General features: G+C 52.5%; 1 protein-coding gene across 1 annotated transcript in view; it reads left to right on the forward strand.

The window, feature by feature from the left end:
- Positions 1-20378, forward strand: part of SCAP (SREBF chaperone) — a 68569-nt gene extending 48191 nt beyond the window's left edge. The window contains exons 9-23 of the mRNA XM_055706864.1: positions 2380-2492; positions 3396-3490; positions 7866-7964; positions 8436-8654; positions 9637-10070; positions 11220-11414; positions 12142-12343; positions 13226-13341; positions 13474-14044; positions 15181-15266; positions 15775-15857; positions 16782-16948; positions 17536-17616; positions 18292-18498; positions 18829-20378. Coding sequence (XP_055562839.1) covers positions 2380-2492; positions 3396-3490; positions 7866-7964; positions 8436-8654; positions 9637-10070; positions 11220-11414; positions 12142-12343; positions 13226-13341; positions 13474-14044; positions 15181-15266; positions 15775-15857; positions 16782-16948; positions 17536-17616; positions 18292-18498; positions 18829-19074 — 2914 coding nt within the window. The 3' untranslated portion in view covers positions 19075-20378. The remainder of the gene's footprint in view (positions 1-2379; positions 2493-3395; positions 3491-7865; positions 7965-8435; positions 8655-9636; positions 10071-11219; positions 11415-12141; positions 12344-13225; positions 13342-13473; positions 14045-15180; positions 15267-15774; positions 15858-16781; positions 16949-17535; positions 17617-18291; positions 18499-18828) is intronic.
- Positions 20379-20867: the final 489 nt, after the last annotated feature.

Here is a 20867-nt window from a genome sequence, read left to right on the forward strand (position 1 = left end):
TGGGATGCTGGATCATGCTATGATGCAGCACCTTCTGGCATCAAAGCAGTAAGTGAAGTGTAAATGTTTTGGTAGATGGATATGATAATGGCATCTCCCTTTGCTCTTCCTCTTGTAAGCTCTTTCTCAGTGTTTGGCACTGTATGGCAGAAAATACAATGAGGATCTCTTGCCATCTGCCTCGCTTTGAATGGGGACAAATGAACTTAGGCTTTGGAGTTGCAGGGCATGAGCAGCTTGTGTTTGTCCTGCACAGTCACATTGCTCTTCAAGAAAAGCTGATGTCTCGTTGCATTTAAACTGCCAGTTATTTAACATGAAAACTGCTGACTCGTCAAGGACTATTGAAACTCATAACCTGGGACTATTAGTTAATTATCTCCTGCAGTAGAAGCTACGGTTTAAGTAGGACATAGTTGATGAGAGAATTATGAGTTTTCTTTTCCGTATTTGTACTGCCTTCTGAAGGCTCACTGCAGCTTTTCTGCAAATGGTGCTAGACCCCCTGCCTGTCTTGCAGGACTGTGTATAAGGACATGACTCTGCAAGGACTCTGCAAGAGCATGCCCTTGCAGATAACATGCTCTGCAGGATGGTACACTGCTGTGCTGGGCACCAGAGGTCTCCCTCATGTTTGCTACATTCTCTTTATTTAGAGATTTCCATCCCTAAGGATTACAAAGAGCTTTTCTCACATCTGTCTCCTGTCCTAAAGTACTGCTTGGAGGAGTGACACAGGTTATGAACTGAAAATGCTTTACATAAAGGCAGGACTGAGTTGTGCTTGCTAAATTTTGGATTCTTTGACATTAACAAGAAGTGGCCCATGAGAGGCTTATATCTATTATTTTTTTTTCACTCACTATGGAAATCCACTGCCTGCACAGCTTTAAAACAGGAGGTGAAGGGACCAATGCATTGCAGAATTGTTAGAGCTAAAATTTAGTTAGGATACCTGGAGAAGGGTGCGTGAAGTTAGGGGTTTGGGTTTTTTTATGTAGTCTTGCTTTCAATGGAGCTCTTACTGTTTCGGCTTGCCATTTGTTCAAGGAATCAACTGGAATGAAGTAGCTGAGTTAGCAGTGTTTTTCCCCAGCTGAGCTTGTAAGGTACAGGCTGCTGACAGCTACATCTGTGCAAACATTGTTGAAGCCCATGTCAGATGGCCATAGGCGATCAAAAACAGCATTTGGGAGGGTTGTCCTTGGGGGTTATGGCAGGTAATGACAGAAAGCAGGTGGTGTTCTTCTGAACCCCTGTTGTTTACCCCTCTTGGCTGTTAGTGGTGTGCCAAGGGGTGTGTGCGCATGCACGCACATTCTCCTTTTGGACCCGTACATACTAGCACAGCACAAATCCATTACCCTTCTGCCGGGAAAGCTTTACTGGTTTTGCTTAAGTTTACCTGAAGGAAAATGAAGAGATTTGCTATTTACCATGTTCTGGCACAGAACAGCTTTTTTCTCTCTGATCCGGACTGCAGGTAGTTGAAAGGAGAGAAAAAAATTTAGGGGTGAAAAAAAGAGTTGGATAAATTCATGGTGGTGACCTTGGGTAGTCTTTTCTGCATGCACGTATTCTGAAGGGCAGATCCATTTCAGTGTGTTCTCTTGACTCTTGGGTAGAAACCATCCCTGGCAGAATTTATTTATGCACAAAGCATAGGTACATTTCATGTTGTTCTCAGTGTTGTGTCTTCTGAGCTGCCTGGAGTGCTGGAGAACAGAGCTCCATGCATGTTAATTTATCTCCTCCAAACAGAGAAGCTCCTTCATGTGTCTCCTTTGCTGTCTGAGACTGGATTGCTCACAGCAGCTGCAAGGTGTGGAAGCTTGTGCCCACTGGGTGTCTAAACCAGGCACTGTCCATGCTCTTCCTTGAGAATTTTTTGGGGAAGGTTTTGTATAATATAACGCTTAGCTGTGATTTATCAGAATTTTCACTGTTGATGATGGGACGTGCTCCCTACCCTCTTGTTGCAATGCTTTCTTGCTGACTGATTCCTACTGAGTCTATTGCAGTGGTGTTTGAAGCCTGCCTTTTTGATTTGCACCTCTTTGTACTACATGCTGGAGAGACTCTTAGAGGGGTGCTGTCCCAAACTGGGAAGCATTAAGACTGGTTTAGTGGTGGTCTACGGTGGCCATTTTCCAGAAAATCACGCAGCTTTGCAAAAATATTAATATCTGTCCAGGGCCTATGAAATACAGAACCCTTACCTCATCATAGAGCAGTATTTTATGAGAAGAGATTCGGCTAAGAGCACTGGATAGTGTTTTGTTACCTTGACTTTAGGATGTGTGTTTGCTGCTTAACATTCGTTCTTCCCTTCTTTTTCACCAAGGATCTTATTCTCAGTTCTGGTTCTGTTTCCTCTAGAGAGATATTTCCGTACTTGGTTGTAGTGATTGGCCTAGAGAACGTGTTGGTTCTCACCAAGTCGGTTGTCTCTACGCCCGTTGACCTGGAAGTGAAGCTACGCATTGCCCAAGGTATGCAGCCTGCTCTGGAAAACTGTTAAGGGAAAGCAAATTAGGGCAACCCAAGGACTGGGAGATGGGGAATCATCTTAATTCTGCTCTGTGAAGGAAACAAGAGCTGTGTGTATTGAATGTGAATTGTATTCTATTAGTCGTTTTGTACTGTTTTCGTTAATTCCAAGATCTAATATAAGCCTGTAACTGTGGGCACTGCTTTTTGAGATTGTTGACTGATGCATCAGCTAAACAAGTTTTAAAACATGAGTAAGGGAGAGCTCTATCTCCTGGTATAGTTATTTAGCACCTTGTCTTTGTGTCATGAATATCCTAAGTGCAGTCCACAGGTCATACGAAGTTCTGCTGAGCCTGTGACAAAATTATCTTCTCTATTATGTATACACTCTGTACCTGCATGAGGATTTGAGTGTGCACAAACCATGGATAAAGGGAGTTTGCAAATTTAAAAGGTGTTTCTAAAAGTCAGGGAAGAGAGACTCTGGAGTGTTGGCTAGAAAAATCTACCTAGCTTTGAAAATACAGGTGGTTTGTATCCAGGATCGAAAACAGGACTCAAAACTCATTGGTCCTTTACACTTCTGAATCCCTGTATTGCCCTGTGCAGTACTCTCGGACTGCTTAAATCGGGAGAGTTTTGTGAGCTGAGAAAGTCATCCTGAGCTCCCTCTGTAGTTAATGATAATCCTGCTAATGAAGACATTGGGAGTCTACAGCCCAGTTCTTTGACTTCAATATTCAAAACAGGTCAGATGAATTTTTGCCTGAAAGTGCCTTTTTTGCCTGTCATCTATAGATGCCTAATTTTAAAGAAGGAAAATCAGTTCCTTTTTGCTATGCTCATGTCTGTCCACTGGTGAACAGTCTCCTTTTACCTGGCTTTGCATGTCCTTTCTCCAGGCTTGAGCAATGAGAGCTGGTCCATTATGAAGAATATGGCGACAGAGCTTGGGATCATCTTGATCGGGTATTTCACCCTTGTCCCAGCCATCCAGGTGAGTATGGCTGATCAGCCTGAGTTTGCAGGACAGAGGCTTGGAGGCACTGCAGGAATGCAGCGTGCAGTATTCTGCTCCTCTCTGACTGGTTGGATTAGGAGTCTTTTAGTGGGAAATATGTACATCTATACAATGTGGATCCCTCAGGAGCTAGCCTTCTGTCCAGCAGCTACCCCTGGATTCCCATTCTCCCCAGTTGGGATCCTTCCAGTAGCTGGGCTTACACATTCAGTTCATCCAGTAGCTGCATCCTTGCTCTCCCCAGCTGCTTTACACACACCCCTCCCAGGCCACTCCCCCTGCTCATCAGTAGTCACTAGTGATCGCAGCCTGACATGCATACTCCGATGAGCTTGTGTCACTGGTGACCCAGACACACGGGCTCCTGTGCCCCCATGGTACCTGTTCCAGTTGCTGGTGCTTAGACCCTGCTTGTTCCAGTTGCCGGCACCACAGATGAGCACAGGTGCACAGAGGATGTGTGGGTTTGGAGAGCCTCTCTCATTGACTCGCCATGATGGCTGTCACCCCTGGACCACAGGGCTGTTCGCTTTGCTGTGACAGCCCTGGGAGGAGCTGGAGCAGGGAGTCATTTCCCTCTCCCCCATCCATTCATGCTCCCTGTGTTTGTGGAAATGAGCTTCCTACCACAGAACTTAACGCTGCCCAGTGCCTTTGCTGTGGGCATGCCTTTATTCCAACCTTCAAGTGCCCTTTTGTGAGCTGGCTAATTCACCTTATAAGTGGATGGAAGTTAAAAACAAAACCCTGCTGCGGAATATCTGCTTCAAGAATTAGGGTGGACAGTCTATTTGGGGCTCTTTCACCAGACTGAAATCTGTAGGTTTTTACAACCACAGATAGCACTGTCTCTGTTTCATGCGTGGGTGAACTGAAATCTCAAGGTAGAATGATCTGTCAGGGGTCATGTCATTCGGTCTGTGTTGCACTGAAAATAGATCACAGTGTGTTACTTTCTCTGCTGTACAGTCCTCTTTTCAGGACTGTGCTTGCAGAGTTTTATCAGGAAGCTGACCCATTTGATTTCTGATCCTTGACCAAGCAGGGCTTGTTCCTGGTGAGCTACATGAGGAGAAGCACCATCTAGACAAATCTTCATCACCAATTCCATAGCACCTCTGCAGCCAGGCTTCAGAGAGGTGTCAGCCTGTTGTCTCTGGAAATTTCTAGCAGGCGCAGTCAGCAAGCGAAGGCAGGAGCACCCCAGCATCTACATAGTTGGAGACTGCTCTGGGCACTCGTTAGGTGCTCACTGGCCATGCGTGACCTGCGTGAAGAGGGGTGGGTTGTGTGTACCCTTGCTTTAACACTGGGGGCTCACCAGTAGAGTCTGCAGATTAGAACGTATTATAATCCAAGAAGATGAAACGTTCAGGTTGGACTGGAGCATTGTAGGCTGAGCGTCACCGTTCCTGAGCTTCTCTCTCTATATGCAAGAGGGCAGCAAGACAGGAGCTACAGTAGAATTCCCCAGGCTACAGCCGGCTACCTATTGTGGCCTAATATTTTTTATTTGAAGCCTACTGCAGAGATTGCTCAGCTCAAATGCTGGCATGATCCACCCTTTGAGTCCAAATTAGGCTCATTTGTATGGTGTATTAGCACCTTTTGGCCTCTGCTTGACCTCAGAAAGTGAAACCTGACAGTATGTGTGGAGCGAGTGTGGTGCCAGGAGCCCTGGTGTCTGGGTACCGCTGGGAAGTTCGCTCCGTGTGGCACTCTGCTGTCGAGGAGCTTGCCAGGGTGCACCGATGGCAGGAGCTGGAGGAGTGTGATGAAAGGGACGGGTCAGAGCCATGTAACAGTGTCAGTAGAGCCATGGGAAAAAGGGACACCACACCACACCCCCATATTACTGCAATTAAAGTACTCCTGTTTGTTGCAGTATTTTTGACACCTGTGGTGACATCCACTCTCTGTGCTCCATGCAGTCCTCTCTGTCCTTGGATGCTTGCTTTCTCCAGAGGGGGGCTCTTGCAGGGATGCTGGATGCTGTTAAAGTCTGCTGGCTGCTGTGTGGGGGCTGGCTGCCCCTTGTCTTCATCCCTGAGAGTGAAGGACACTGTACAGATAAGTGCTGTACTCACGTTGCGGAGTCCAAGGACACTGGCAGGAAGAGAGCCAGGCTGCGTAAATCTGGCAGGGACCTTTGCTCCAGGTTGCCGGGGAGCGGGGCAGTGCTGGGTCGGTCAGGTGCTGGCCGGCAGAGGCAGCGCCGGGGGAGGCAGGCGCTCCTGCGCAGAGGGCTTCACCTGCCCCAGCGGCTGTGATGGGTCTTGTCATTTTCCTCAGTTACCCCTTGGCAGTGCAGCGCATTCAGTAGAAGGGAATTTTCTGTTTTCCGTGGCTCTCCTTGTCCTAAAATAGAGTTTGGGTTCAGATGAGAATTGTGCGTTCGCTTTAAATCCCTTGTAACTGTGAGCAGCCGTGAACTGGCCTTGTGTTGCGGTGGGTCAGAGCCCTCTTCCCCTGGCACAGTGTCACCATTGGTCCTGAGGTGCTGCAGGGCTGCATGCTGTGAGGGCTCCTCCTGTGCTTCCCACCCCTTACCCACTACCTTGTGCTGAAGTTCACACACCGATACCCCGGTCCTGCACCCACTGAGATCACTTTGGGTTTGCCATAGGGTGTGCGGTATCCAAGTGTAAGAAGATTTTAGATTTCCAGGCCTAGCGCAGCGTCAGATGTCTCTGACCCTAAGCGGAGCAAGTGCAGGTATTAACAGAATCAGTATCTCTCGATGCAGAGCCTGCCATTTGTGGAGCCTGTTTGCAGAGGTCTGGGTGAATTCCAGATGGCTGTTGATTTCCTTCTGGTTTTCTCCTTGAGAGAGGAACCTGTGTTGTGTTTTCATCCCTCTACTTCCCTCTCCTGCTAGATGTTGTGGAAGGGGCTAAAGAGAAAAAAAACATTGGAACCTGCTGCTCTTGCTGGGAGGTTTCGGGAGGGGCAGCTGACCTGATGGGTAGTCTCACTTCATATCACACCGATTTTTCGACAACAAGCAGCTGATTGCTTATGTTGAACAGTTTGGACATGATGGGGAGGCTTCAGGGTTTAAGAGGTTTTGGATAGCCTTTCATGCTCTCCCTTTCCATTTCCCTGTGCTGATATGGACATCCAGCCTTATGCAAGAAGCTGAGGCACACATGGGAAGGAGGGGAACAAAAGAAATGAATCTCTGTGGCCTCTCTCCTCCCCCTCTTAGGTGGATGTGCCCTGGCTTGGTGTGCAGGCAGTGAGCATGCCACACCTGAGGCACCAGCAGGCAGGCAGCCGGTGTTTGCCAGCTCTGTACTGCAGGTGAGGGCCAGAGTCTTTAATCTGTTGTTTAGCCCAAGGTTCTTACTCCTGCTTACGTTCAGCTTTCTTGAGCTCTCCATGTTTACTAGATCCTTTTTGGGTCCTGGTAGAAATTTGTACCTCCAAGGGGAGCCAGACGCCTCTCAAAAATATTTTAGTTCTATGTTGCTGGGAAGTTTTGAATGTAGTGGGGGAGAGAGGATGGCGCTTGGCAGTAATGGGGATTAGGGTAAGAGATACATTGTTTTATCGGGATGATAGGGGAGTCAACAGCATTTCTGCCGCTGGGCAGTGTCATAATCCTGATTTCTGCAATGGCACCTGCTGGGGAAGTGGAGCATTACAAGAAGTTTAAGGAACACCGGTTTTTGCAAACGTTTCCCATGTGGTTGTTGTTCAGAGAACTCTCTGAGAGTGGGCATGGAACTTTTCTTCCAGGGGCATAGGAATGAAATTTGCCCGTCAAGCACACATTAACCAGAAGTGTGATTTAAACAGAAATGGTTTAGCTGGGGCCCTGGAGAACGGCTACAAGCAAGTACGTAGATGTGCAGTGACTCCAGCGGTCGGTTTGTCTTTGGTTGGAGAGTGATTGATCCGGTTCCTGAGCAACCTGTGTTCCTGGAGGAATTTTAAATCAGGGCTGAGGTTTATTGATAAAGTTCAGGAAACTGTCACCGTTGGGGGCTGTTTGGCCTTATGATTTGAATGTGTGGGCAGGAGGCTGAGAGCTCTGGCTGCAGCCCTGCCACCGCTTTGTGAACTGGGAAAGCATCCTCTGCTGGTTTTTCCTGTGGTGCTTTGATGTTTTATGGCTAAGAAGAACAAGGAATGCGAATCCGGATAAATACGCTCTTGGCTTCTCACATGGACTTTTCTAGCACTGAACTCTCAACTATTACAAAATATCGATAATAGGATTTGTCAGTAAAATAGACTCAGGCCTGCACTCTGGGCAAGAGTTTGCTGAGTTTCCCTTTTTCTGAAGTTGAAATATTTACCGCTGTCTCCGCAGCTGCCGTAGCTAATCAGTGTGTCCTGTCTGCAGGAGTTCTGCCTCTTCGCTGTGGTCGGCCTGGTGTCTGACTTCTTTCTGCAGATGTTTTTCTTCACTACCGTGCTGTCCATTGACATTCGCCGTATGGAGGTAAGGAAGGGCCAAGAACGCTTTTTTCTTGGTTTTTTTTTTGGTTTGTTTTTTTTTTAAAAAAAAAAAAACCCCGAGGGTTTTTCCTTGGATTTTCCTTCTCTGCTATTGCGGAAGGATTAAAGGAAGCACAGCCCGTGATTTTTCATTTTCTAAACAGAAAAAACAGAGTCATGTAAGTTCCAGGGCAGTACTTGCTTGGTTATGCAGGGACTGGGGACAGGACACTTGAGGAAACAAGGCATCCTTGGGTATATAAAAACGTGCAGATTTAGGGTAGATGGGCTTGAAGGAGACATGGTCACAAAGCAGATGACCACAGCTGAATGAAGAAGAGAGTGTGTGCTGGAGAGAAGCTGGGACAGACTGACATCAAGGTGAAGGTGGGAACTCAAACACAGGCATGCGTGCACATTTCTTTCAAGGGACCTCACCACCTCGGCTCTCACACGTTTGCTTTTCTCTTGGCAGCTCGCTGATCTGAACAAACGGTTGCCAGCAGAAGCCTGCATGCCCCCAGCGAAGCCTGTCAGCCGCTCTCAGCGCTACGAACGCCAGCCAGCTATGCGACCTGCCACCCCCCACACCATCACCCTGCAGCCGTCATCTTTCAGGAACCTGCGCCTGCCAAAGAGGCTGCGGGTCATTTACTTCTTCGCCAGGACACGGCTGGCCCAGAGACTTATCATGGTACGGCATGTGGTGTCTGTCACCTGCTGCCCCTTCCTGCTGGACATGAACCCAGCCCAAATAGGCTTTGGGGGAGGGAAAGCCCAATGTTTTCATGCGTCCTTGTTCCCCTGTAAGATTTATGCTGCCCACGGTAAACACAGTTCAAGAAGTACTTCCCTAAGAACATCGTTCTGCATGCATTGGCTCCAGGCCTCTGCCGCTTGCATGATGTTTGGGTGGTAGTGGGTAATTTTCTGATAATTGCTTTGAGACAAAAATCTGCTTTTATATGAGCAGATTTTCAAGGACCATGTGAGTGGAGAGAAAAGATTTTTATAGAGCAGAAATCATGTTTTCTTTCTGCAGATAATGTGGACTAAAGACATGGAGGTATTTTGCTACATGAAAGACTAAGGCTTTTCCTTTTGCAGGTGTAACTGCAGCAGTTACACTGGTTACTGCCCCTGCTTGTCCCCCCACTTCCTGTTCTGGATGTCTGTAATGGAAGTGGAGGAATTTGTGTGTTCCTCAGCTCTACAAACCATAGTCCAGTCTGTTACTGTCAATTACATCGATGGCAGTTCAAGTTAAATTAATATATCGGTCTGTGAGCCATGGCTGCTACAGTAGGTCCTGCAGAGCTCCTGAGCCAGAACCCTGAATGAAGCCTTTCCTGCCCTGTCTGAGAGTGGCAGAGGTGCTGTGCCAGCTGCCAGCAAGCAGTCTCGTCCCTGCTCTGCATCTGTGTGGGAGGAATGGGGTTCTTACCATCAGGTTGAGTTGGACAGCTCATGGAAAAGTCGCGTTTGGTTTTTGTGTGTGCTGCGCAACCTCTCCCAATCCTCTTAGGGGATAAGTGTCTACCGGGAATAAGACTATTAACTGAGTGCAGGGCGTACCTTGGTTGGGATGTTGTTGATGGGCTCAGACAGCTGAGGAGGTGTCGGGAGTGTGAAGGCCGTGTACTAAACAGGCTTGTCTCTTTGCTCATCGTGTGCAGGCTGGGACGGTGATCTGGATTGGAATCCTGGTTTACACAGATCCTGCTGGTCTCCGCACCTACCTCACATCACAGGTCACCGAACAGAGTCCTTTGGGTGAAGCGGGTCTGCCTGCTATGCCTGTTCCTGGAGGGGTCCTGCCTGCTGGAGACCCCAAGATTGATCTCTCAGTCTTCCCATCGGACCCTATACAGCTGTTGGAAAACCAGACGCAGCAGCGTGAGCAGAAGTCAGGGCTGGAGTCCCTGAGCAGGCTGGAAACAAACCAGCACACTTGGGCCCAAGGACCAGAGGGCAAAGGGAGTGGACAGATGGAGCTTGGAGCTGAAGCAGAGGTTACCTGGGGAGCAGAGGATGAGGAGATTTGGAGGAAGCTTTCCTTCAGACACTGGCCATCTCTCTTCAGCTACTACAATATCACTCTGGCCAAAAGGCAAGTGGGCTGACATCGAGTGTTGCAGGCATTTGGAATTGTGGAACTGACCCCAAGCGTTATTCTTTCTTCTGTCCTTCGTCCTTCTGAGTTAGATAATTTGTGTTCCATGCAGCTTACTCCAAATGTGTCTGCAGGAGGAGACTATTAAACCTGCCCTCCTGCGCGGTGCAGAGCTACCAAACTCTCCAGGGCTGTTTGTCTGAGAATAAGGGTTGTGTTTCTCTCTGTGCTCTTGGGTGTGTAATTAGCTTGTTGTCTTCCTTCACCCTGGAGGTGAAGCTCAGAATTTTTATAAAACAATTTATCAGTTGAAGGCTATGAAGATGATGAGGGGATGGGAGCCTCCCCCGCAGGAGGGAAGGCCGAGAGGGCTGGAGAGGAGCAGACTGTTCAGCCTGGAGAGGAGCAGGCTCGGGGGCCCTTATCGATGCCCACAGGCGCCTCCAGGGCGGTGGCAGGAGGATGGGGCCAGGCTCCTGCCAGGGGTGCCCAGCGGCAGGACAAGGGGCAGCGGGCACAGGCTGCACCACAGGCAGCTCCTGCGGAACCTGGGGACAAACTTCTTTCCCCGGAGGGTGCCGGGCGCTGGCACAGGCTGCCCGGACAGGCTGTGGGGTCTCCTTCTCTGGAGCCATCCCAACCCGCCGGGATGCGGCTCTGTGCAGCCTGCCCTGGGAGAGCTGCTTCAGCAGGGGGGTGGGTTGGGGGGCTCCAGGGGGCCCTTCCAGCCCCGGCCAGGCTGCGATTCTGTGATCTGTAAGTGATGAGGATGGTACATGTGAGGAATAGACACATCTGAGCTTAAGAAACTTCTTGGTGAGATCTCCTGTCCTGCAGTGCACAGGAAACCAGATCGTTACATCCTTACTTAAATCTGTGTAAGATCCATTTGATCTCATCAGTAGTTTTTTTCCACTGTTGGCTCTTAACCTCTCCCACAGAGTTAAGGGTTAAGACCTGGGAAATATCTTTATAGATAAATACTTCAGAGCAGCTCTTCAGAACACCTAAAACTACTGGACTGGAAGCACGTACTAAGACCTACCTTGGCTGCTAGTGAGAAGATGAGCTGGCTTACCTATGAGGATTCTTCTTTCTTCTTGTGTTTGTTGTTCTTAAGCTATTCTCATCTTTCCATTCCTTCAGGTACATCAGCATCCTTCCAGCAATCCCTGTCACATTGTACCTGAACCCACAAGAGGCCTTAGAAGTGCGGCATCCCCAGGAGGCTAACCGCTACCACCCCTTCTTATCTGCAAGCAGTGGGAAGCTGGACGCTGAAGCTCAGCCTGACCAAGCCTCATCCAAGCTGCAAGGGCACCAGGATGTCACTCTTTACAAGTGAGAGAGTCCTTGACCCAGGGTCTGACCATGCCTTAATTCCCTTGGAGACACAGGTTGCTCTTTGGCTGTTTGGCTTTTCTCCTGGCGGGAGACCAAAAAGTATTTATAAAGCTTCAGCACAAAACCCTGTAACACTCAGGACACTCTAGCGCAGCGTTAAATTAATCTCTCCCGGCACTATTTTTCTCAGCAGCTGAGTCCCCTGGCAGGAGGTGGTGTGTCCCTCCCAGCTTGTTAGCACATACAATACATTATGGGGTTTATCACTGGCTAACAGGGATAGGAGTTTGTCTTTGGGAATAAATGTCATGATGCAGTAATGCTTATTGGGTGTCAGATCAAACTCATGCAAGCAGGGACCTTCCTTTCCTCCTGCGAGGCCAAGCTCACGGCTTGGCGGCTGAATCTGCACTTCTTTGGCTGCGTTGAATGCACTTTATGTTATCCTGATCCCCAGCTACTGATTTTCTCAGTCTTAGTTGCTATGTACTTTTCTTACTGAAAAGTCTGAAATCCTTGTTGAAATTGACATTTTCCCATTAAAAAAAACCACTTCAGTTTTCCACAAATTACTATAGCTTGTTGGAAATTTTTCTCAGCTGAAAAATTTAGACCAGCAACATGCATAATACTTACCCAGTATTTGTCAGACTCGATCCACGGACTAACAATTGGATCTTTTATCTCATGTTCTTTTTGTCTTTGTGTCTGTCTTTCCCACCAGGGTGGCTGCTCTGGGTCTGGCCTCAGGCATTATCCTGGTCCTCCTGCTCTTCTGCCTGTACAGGGTGTTCTGCCCCAAGAACTATGGGCAGAACGGGCTCTCACACAGCAGGAGGAAGAGGGGGGACCTGCCCTGTGACGATTACGGCTACTCCCCACCTGAGACTGAGATCGTCCCCTTGGTTCTCAGAGGTCACCTCATGGTAGGTCGGACGAGACAGTCCTTAGAAGCAAGGCATTTTACTGACTTGTACCATGCATCTTCTGTTTTCTTTGTTTTATTTAAATAACTACCTCCATGAAGGACAGACCAGCTACGCAGCCTTAGTGCAGTGCAGCTGTGGAGGCTAACAGCCGGGGCAAATGATATATATGTATGTATGTATTTATTTTATAGGATAGTGTAGCATGGAGTTCCCTGCAGCACTTTTCCATTTCTTCCTGGGAATTGCTCTGAGCTTTTTGCAACTGCTGTTACTACCTTCTCTGTGTAGCCAGCTGTCAGCTTTTATTGGCTGGGCTGATCTAGCCGTGTTTGCTGCAGTAGCTCTAGATTCCTGATACTTAATGTCTACTGGATCCTTTTTTCCTGCTTCCCAAAAGTTAGTGCACGTTTGAGCTGTAAAACGGTGTTTCCAGTGCTAAAAGCATCGGTGGGTTCACACAGAAGTGTGTTGCTGCTCAGTTCACTCTATTTTTTCTTGAGGGGAAGGACGTTTCTTCCCATTCTGAGATGAAACAAAGCACTCGAGCATCCAGTCTGGCAGTTTGAAATGCTGTGCCATGTCCTCCAGAGAAGCTGCACCTCCGTTCCTGATCCTGCCATCTCTTTGGGCTGTACTTTGTCAGGGAAAGGGAGGACAGATGGAGTCTGTTTGATTTGCAGCAGTCTAGTACACATCTAGGATTCTGGGCAAAGATGTACCCATCTTGTCAGAGTACCCCTATGGTTGCTAAGCCAGCCACATAGTTTTGACATAAAATTTATCATCCATACAGTTTCTCAACCACATGCAAGGCAATTGTCAGAATGCAGAGGCCTCGATGGTGCTAGATGCTCAGCTGTGCTTGTTTTTCCTTCCCAGGACATCGAATGTCTGGCTAGTGATGGGATGCTGCTTGTCAGCTGTTGCCTGGTGGGCCAGATCCGTGTGTGGGATGCTCAGACTGGTGACTGCCTCACCGTTATTCCCAAACCGAGGTACGTGTGTCCATACCACATCGTTCAGCCACGGGCAGACCCCTCCACAGGTGCCGCTCTGCGGCTGGTGCAAGCCCCTCTGTAAGAAATGAGCTGAGGGGGGATAAATGAGCTTTTATCACTGTGTTTTAGGTTGCGAAGAGACAGCAGCGGCATCTTCGATTACCAGGAAAACTGGGATCATAGTCCAGATGGCAAGAATGGTCTGGATGACTCTTTTGAGAGCGCTCACCAGCTCAAAAGGATGCTCAGCGCTCCCCAGCCTCTACTTTTCTGTGACCAGCCAGACCTGACGTCTCTCATCGACACCAACTTCTCCGAACAGGTGAAGGTGGCAGAGTCAGAGACGCGGCTCCGCGCTGTGGGCAGTCGCCAGAAGGAGAGCGGGTATGACTTCAGCAGCCTGGTGGGTAAGGTGTACGAAGAGCACGGCACCTCCAGCTGCAGGAGCTTCACTGGCCTCCCCGCCCCGCATGGACAGGCTGGTTTCTGTGAGGGGAGCGGCAGCCCCCGCTCCCTGGGCTGCGGAACCGAGGAGGGAGGCTGCAGCAGCCGCAGAAGGAGCCTGGGGGATGAGTCTTTCACGGGATTTGATAAAACGTTGCTGCTTCCTTCCTGGGGAGGAGACATGGAGAGCTCTGTCTGGAGCCTGGACCTGCAAGGGAACCTGATTGTGGCCGGCCGGAGCAACGGAAAGCTGGAGGTGAGGAGCAAGGCTGGCTGCCAGCCCAGGCACGGGGTGAGCTGCCAGCAGCAGCTGGAGACTGAATAACCTTAAAGATTGCCAAGCCATTGAGTAGCGTGGCTGGTCAGTCATGAGATAAAGTAGAATGAATAGGAATTCTATAGGAGTGATACAGGTTTTGAAGCAAATTCTAATCTGTAATTTAAATCTCCAATGACAAACTTTCAGAATTATTTTAATATTAACTTAATTTTTGGAAATTAAGTTAGAATTTTTGCTTCAAAACAAATGCAGGGGTTTTTTTTAAACAAAGATATGTTTTAAAATAAATTTTTTAATTATTTTTGACCTGTGCTGCATGTGAGTGGCTCTCGTTCTTCCCAACAAAAAGACACAGGCAGGCCACTCCATTGGTTTTTCTGTCCTGTAAGTATGCTTGTGAGCTCAGCTGCCTTCTCCTAAGCACCTGCCTTGAGATGCTGACTGAGTTCTGCTGCTGGATCTTGTCTTCAGTCCACATCATAATACTGCTTCAAAATGCAGAGCACTTCGCACTCAGAACAGGGCGGATGTGGGGCTGACAGGGAGTGAGGAGTGGTGCTGCGGGCCGGGGAACGGGGTTGCCCAGGGTGAGCGTGTGGTGCACTGGGGCAAGCATTTGTTGTGACCCCAGGAAGAAGGGCAGGCAGGTTGTGAAGTTTTGATTAAAATACCACTTACTGGAAGTAACACTAGAAGGAAAAAGAAGATAGTGTGATCTTATGTCCCTCCTGTTGCGGGAAGCCCCATGTGAGCACTGGAGAGACCTCTGGTCTGAGCACAGCACGCAGTGCGGGTTGTGTCTGGAGAGGGCACCTGGCACTGTGGTCCTTAGAGCTCTTACAGGATTTTATTTGAAGAAAAGAATTCTATTTATCATTCCTGCTGTCAAACAAGAGGGTGTTCACTTGAGAACTTGCTGCTTCACTGTAAGATAGGAGGACACTGATGATTGTAATCACTAGTGCTGAGTGGGAGCTGCCTTCCAGGTGCCTTTGGTAAGACCAGACAGCCCAGGGGGCCGGGGTTCTCTGTGGCCCAGCACAGGGTCACGGCTCCTCGGTGCACAATGCCCTTCCAGCCAGCAGCACTGCAGCAGCCCCTTCTCCTTCCAGGTCTGGGATGCTATCGAGGGGACCCTCCGCAGCAGTAATGATGAAGGTCAATCTGGCATCACAGCGCTCGTCTTCCTGAACAACAGGTAATTTTGCATCTGTGCTCGGTGATCTGCAAGGGGAGGAGGACACATAGTGTAAGCCAGGACCCCAGCTCCCGCCCTCCTGCCACGGAGGTCCAGCAGCTCCAGGTAGCAAAGGCTCAGCTGGAAAGTCTCTTCTTCCCACGCCACCTCTCAAGCTGGGCATGGTGGAGTGAGCTTTCCTGGGTCCGGATCTGTTCCAGCAGCTTCACTTCTTCATACAGATATTCAGTCGTTCTCGTAGCTGAATATCGAGAATAATTCACGGCTGGGAGATGGGGCCTTTGGTTTCTGTGTGCTGTTATTCAAGAGGCACTGCTGTCGGCCAGTTTATTGTGCTGTCTGAGTTTAATATAATTTACGAGTCCTCTTCCTTGCAGTCAGGAGTGCCTCCTCACAGGGGGAGCCTGCGTGGTTTGTGCTCCGCCTCGGAAGGTGTCTGGGCTCAGGGCTCTGCACCCTGTGAGAGCGGGGAAGGACCTCCCCTTATGTGCCTGCATTTCTCCCTCAGGATCGTTGCTGCCCGGTTGAATGGCTCTTTAGATTTCTTTTCACTAGAGACACACACGTCCTTGAACCACCTGCAGTTCCGAGGTAAGCAAGTGTCCGAGCACACCGTGCACTGCTCTGAGCGCTGCTGGGCCTTTTCCTCCTCCCTTGCCGTCTTGTAGCTGGCTCTTCCTTACACCTGCTTCAGCTTTTGTAATAATGCTCCACTCCACAACTGCCAGCTGCTGAACGGGCTGAGGAGAGGTGAGGAATACTTTGGGATTCCCTATGCAGGGAGAGCATCTCTCGAGTGCTGGTTTTCCCCAGTGCAGAGGGCTGTAGGCTGAGACACACCTCTGCCCTCTCCCCTGTCTCGCTTTCTCCTTCAGCAAGGTCTGTTCTCGCCTGTTTACACAGCTGGTGGCCCCACAGTCACGATACAGCCCGGGGCCTCAGCACAATCACAGCGCACACAGCGCTAGTCTGTGGCGGTAACTGGTTTGCAGTGCAGTGGCACTTGGTTCTGGAGTGGCCTGGAGGGAGGCAGCCGTAGCTTTACTCTGGGAGAACGCTCACGTTCCTGGAGGGGTGGCCAGGGGCCTGCAAGCTGTAGGGCCAGAAGTGGAGCAGGCTCTGCAGGGAAGGCCTGGCTGTGGAACTGACTTTCCCCCATGGGGTGTAAAGTGGTATGTCCCACTGCCTGTCCTGCCTCTGACCCGGGTGACTGCAGCGCTCTTGGGCTTCAGGGGGGATCAGTCATAAAGACTTTGGGAGTCGCTGCTTTGCAGAAGGGAGTTCTGCTGCCCAGGACCCTATCAGAGACCCTCCCTCCAGCTCATGAGTGGCTGTAGCTCCTGTTGGTGTCAGCCAGAGTGCCGAGTGTTTGGCTTGTTGGAGGACCAGGTTCAAATTCCTTAAAGCTCAGCATCCAGGCATCCCTGAGCCCACACCGTTTCTAGGTGATAGTAAGTTTTGGATTGTAAGGCTGCGTCTGCTGCAGCGAGGACTTACCTGCGTGTCTCACCACAGGAGCCCCGAGCAGGAGCAGCATCCCATCCTCCCCCATGTTCAGCAGCAGCGACATTATCATGTGTCAGCTCACCCACACCGTGTCCTGCGCCCACCAGAAGCCCATCACGGCGCTGAAGGCGGCGGCTGGACGGCTGGTCACAGGGAGCCAGGACCACACTCTCAGAGTAAGGCTTCCTCGGCCACAGTCGGGAGCTGCTGCTGGGCACCTGCCCGCCCTCTGGGTGCTGACGGGAGCCAGTCTTATACGCGGGCAGGGGGCAAAGCTGACGTGTGTACGTGCACAAAGGTCAGCAAGTGTTTGGGGTAAGGTGATTGGAGTCCAATCCAGCATATTCCTGGAGCTTCCTGCGTCGTACTCATCCGCCTGGATGTGGCCCCTCAGCAGTTTGGAGGGCAGAGCCCTGCCTCAGGTGTCGTCCTACGCAGAGCGCGAGATCCTCTTGCTCAGGGCTGGGTGACTATATGAATAGCAGGCTTTGAGTTTTGGGGTGTCCCCTGTCTTCTCCTCATCCCTTCCAGCAGCGGCTGTCCCCTTCAGCTGTGCATGTTGCTTCCCTGCCCCGTCACTGCCGTCCAGTGGCCTTGCTGTCCTGAATGGCTGGCAGGCTCTGTCCCTGCCGCATGGCAGGGATGGCAGTAGGGAAGACAAAGCACAGGCTGTTGCTTCGGCAGCAGGAGCGGTAAGGCTCAGGTGGTGTCGCTCTGCGGCACGGCTGCCTGGGGACACACATCTGCCTCTTCTGCCCTGCAGGTGTTTCGGCTGGAAGACTCGTGCTGTTTGTTCACGCTGCAGGGTCACTCAGGAGCAATCACAGCGGTGTACATCGATCAGGTAGGGTGCAGCTGGTCTGCGCGGGCAGAGCGCCAGCGTGTACAGCTGCTGGCTCAGCCAGAGGGACCTGGCTGGGACCCCGCCTGGTTTGCACCCAGAGGAACTGATAGTGCTTCGCTGAGGACGCGGAGGGGCCACTGTCACTGTGCGCCTTACAGGCCGAACTGGGATAATCCCATCCAGCTCACCTGAGTGCGGCAGTCCCTTTCCCTGGGGGCTGTTTGTTTCCCTGCCCCCTGTGGAGCAGGGAAGCCCCAGTCCCGCTGTACCCGAACTGCCCTGTGAACGCAGCTCTGGGGCCAGGGAGCCCGGAGCACGGGGCTGAAACCGGCCTAGGAAATGTTCCCAGCTCTGGGAATGTCACCTAGCCAAGCTGGCGCAGAGCCTGCACGGCCTAGCGAGCAAGGGCAGCGACAGGGCCTGGCCGAGCGAGCGTGTCCTGCATAGGGGCAGTGCTTAGAAAGCAGCAGCGCCACACCCATACGCCTCACAGCTCCGTTAAATGAATTTCAGTTCCTCTGCACCTGGCGGGCTTGGGGTTCTGTTCCCTGCAGCTCGGGAGCGGGAGGTGCTTGTATCCGGGATGGGCCAGGGCGTTGAGCAGCTCCCGCGGTGACGGAGGGGCTGCCCACCGTCCTCTGGGGTCCCTGACTGGTTCTGCCCGTGTCCTTGCAGACGATGGTGCTGGCAAGCGGGGGCCAGGATGGTGCCATCTGCCTCTGGGACGTGCTGACAGGGAGCAAGGTCAGCCACATGTACGCCCACCGAGGGGACGTCACCTCCCTCACCTGCACAACCTCCTGTGTCATCAGCAGCGGCTTGGATGATGTGATCAGCATCTGGGACCGCAGCTCAGGGATCAAGCTCTATTCGATCCAGCAGGTTGGTAGCGGGGGAGCTGCGAGGGAAAGGTTAAGGGTGCCCCTCGGCTTGTCTGGACCTTGCGGGGTGCGTGGGCTGAAGCGAGCTCCGGTTAAACTTCCCCGTTTGTCAATGCAATGTGCAAAAGCTCCAAAAAGACCGAACCCGCTGCCCGGCCGGTGCGCATCGCCCGGCTCCGTGGCCCCGCTCCAGCACGGCTGCGCCTGCGGGGCCAGTGGCAGAGGGGCTGTGGCTAATCGGCCTGTTCTGAAGCGGCGTGGGCCGGCAGAGGAGCTCCCTCCCGGCTGTCTGCCTGCGCTCGGCTCCCTCACATACCCTCATTCCACGCAGGAGATAGGCTGTGGCGCCAGCCTGGGCGTCATCTCCGACAACCTCCTGGTGACGGGAGGCCAGGGCTGCGTCTCCTTCTGGGACATCGGCTACGGGGACCTGCTCCAGACTGTTTACCTCGGGAAGAGCAATGAGTCACAGCCAGCACGGCAGATCCTCGTGCTGGAGAATGCTGCCATCGTCTGCAACTTCGGGAGCGAGCTCAGCCTGGTCTACGTGCCCTCGGTGCTGGAGAAGCTGGACTGAGGAGGGGCAGGTGCTGGAGCCCAGGTGGAGGGAGGCAGGTGGGATGGGGCACCCAGGCCCCTGCTGCCGTCGAAGGCAGGGGCTGAGGGGACGGGGACACCAGCTCCATTGCTCTGTCCGCACCTCCGTTGCCTCCCCGCCTCGTAAAGTGGACTCTCATCACCTGCAGCCCGCAGGGCCTGAGCCGGCGTCTTCATCCCCACTTCCCCCATCCTCTGCACGGTCACTGGGGCATCCTGGGGCTGCGAGGGTGGTGCGGAGGGACACGGGGGAGCCACAGGGACGGGGGCACCCAAGGTGCTGAGCTCTGCCCCAGCACCCTGCTCGGTGGTGCCAGCTGCCTGGGGAGGGGCAGCAGCAGGGCTAGTGGGGCAGCGGGGCCTCTTACCTTGGGGCAGCAGAGCTCCGCTGGGCCCTGCTCTGGCTCAGCGCGTTCCAGCTTGGTCACAGCCCAGCCTGGCTGTGGCTGCTCAGCTCACCCGGCAGGTGCCACCGGGGCTGACCTCGCCTGGGCACTTGGTTCAGCCTCCATGTGCCTTAGAGCAGAGGCAGGGCCACATCCCGCCTGGCCTGGCCACGGGCCTGCCCCGCTGCTCGCGGGCTCTGTGCTGCAGCAGTCCCTGCCCTATTTATTTATATGCTGTATATATTTATTTATTATGGCAGGAGAGCGCGGGAGCAGCTCGCCCGCCCTCCCTTGCTCCACCAAGCCACAGTGGCGGAGCCAGGGAGTTCAGCCCTGCTCCCGCATGCAGCTGCCCCTTCCTCCTTCACCCAGCCTGCGGCAACAGCACCTTCCTCCTCCTCCTGCTGCTGCTGTGGGGCCAGAGGCCTCAGGCTGGCAGCCCTTGCCCCATGGTCCCCGCAGGAGCCGGGCAGGGAGCCCCCCCACCCGAGGCTAGGGGCTGCAGCAGGGAGCCCCACCACCGGGCTTCTCCCCCGCCACCGCCGGCAGGGCTCGGCCCCCCTTCCCCGGTTGCACTACAGGCCCCACCGCCCCCTCCAGGAAGGGGGCATGAGCCTGGTGGTCCCAACCCTGCCTGCGAGCAGAGCCGGGGCCAAGCCCGCCGCTAACACCTGCTCACCGCCCTCCAGTAAACACCGATGATGTCTGTTAATTGCAGCCTGGTGATTGTAGAGGCAGCGCCGGGCTGGGGGCAGGCCGGGACCCCCGGCACCGCCGCCCCGCACCTCGGGTGGCCTTAGCCCGGCTGTACGCTTTGTACCGTACAGGGACGCTTTTTGTACCAGATCGTGTTTTATAATGTGTACGAGGACACCTCCATTAAACAGAACTAACCCGAGCCTGGCTGTGCCGCTGGCGACCTCTCCTCACCCGGAGGGGCTGAGCACCCCACGCCACCGGCAGCACCGGGCCCAGCATGGCTGCGGGTCTAACTCTTTATTTTAGTAGCAAAGAGCTGAAAAAGTCAGTTCTAACTGGAGTCAAACATGGCAAGTGCCAGTGTTACACCTGTACAAAGCAGAGGGGCTGGGGGGGCGCAGGGGATGGCAAACCGCCCCCCCCCGGTGTCCCCCACACCCCGGGGTGCTCCCATCCCCCCCTGGGGAAGGCAGTACCTGCAGGCAGGGGGAGCAGGCAGCGCCTGCAGCTGTAGTGCTGGCTCGGGGGGGGGGTGGGGTGGGGGCCCCGCTGCCCCCTCACGTCTTGTTGAGTGTCCAGAGCGGGTCGAGCATGCTGAGGGGGTCGTCGCTGGGCCGGGGTCCCCGCAGCCCCTCACCTGTCTGCGCCTGCAGGAAGTTCTGCTTGTTCATGCGCTGCTTGCCCTTGA

This window comes from Falco cherrug, chromosome 4 (genome assembly GCF_023634085.1).
Source record: "Falco cherrug isolate bFalChe1 chromosome 4, bFalChe1.pri, whole genome shotgun sequence".
Lineage (NCBI taxonomy): Eukaryota > Metazoa > Chordata > Aves > Falconiformes > Falconidae > Falco > Falco cherrug.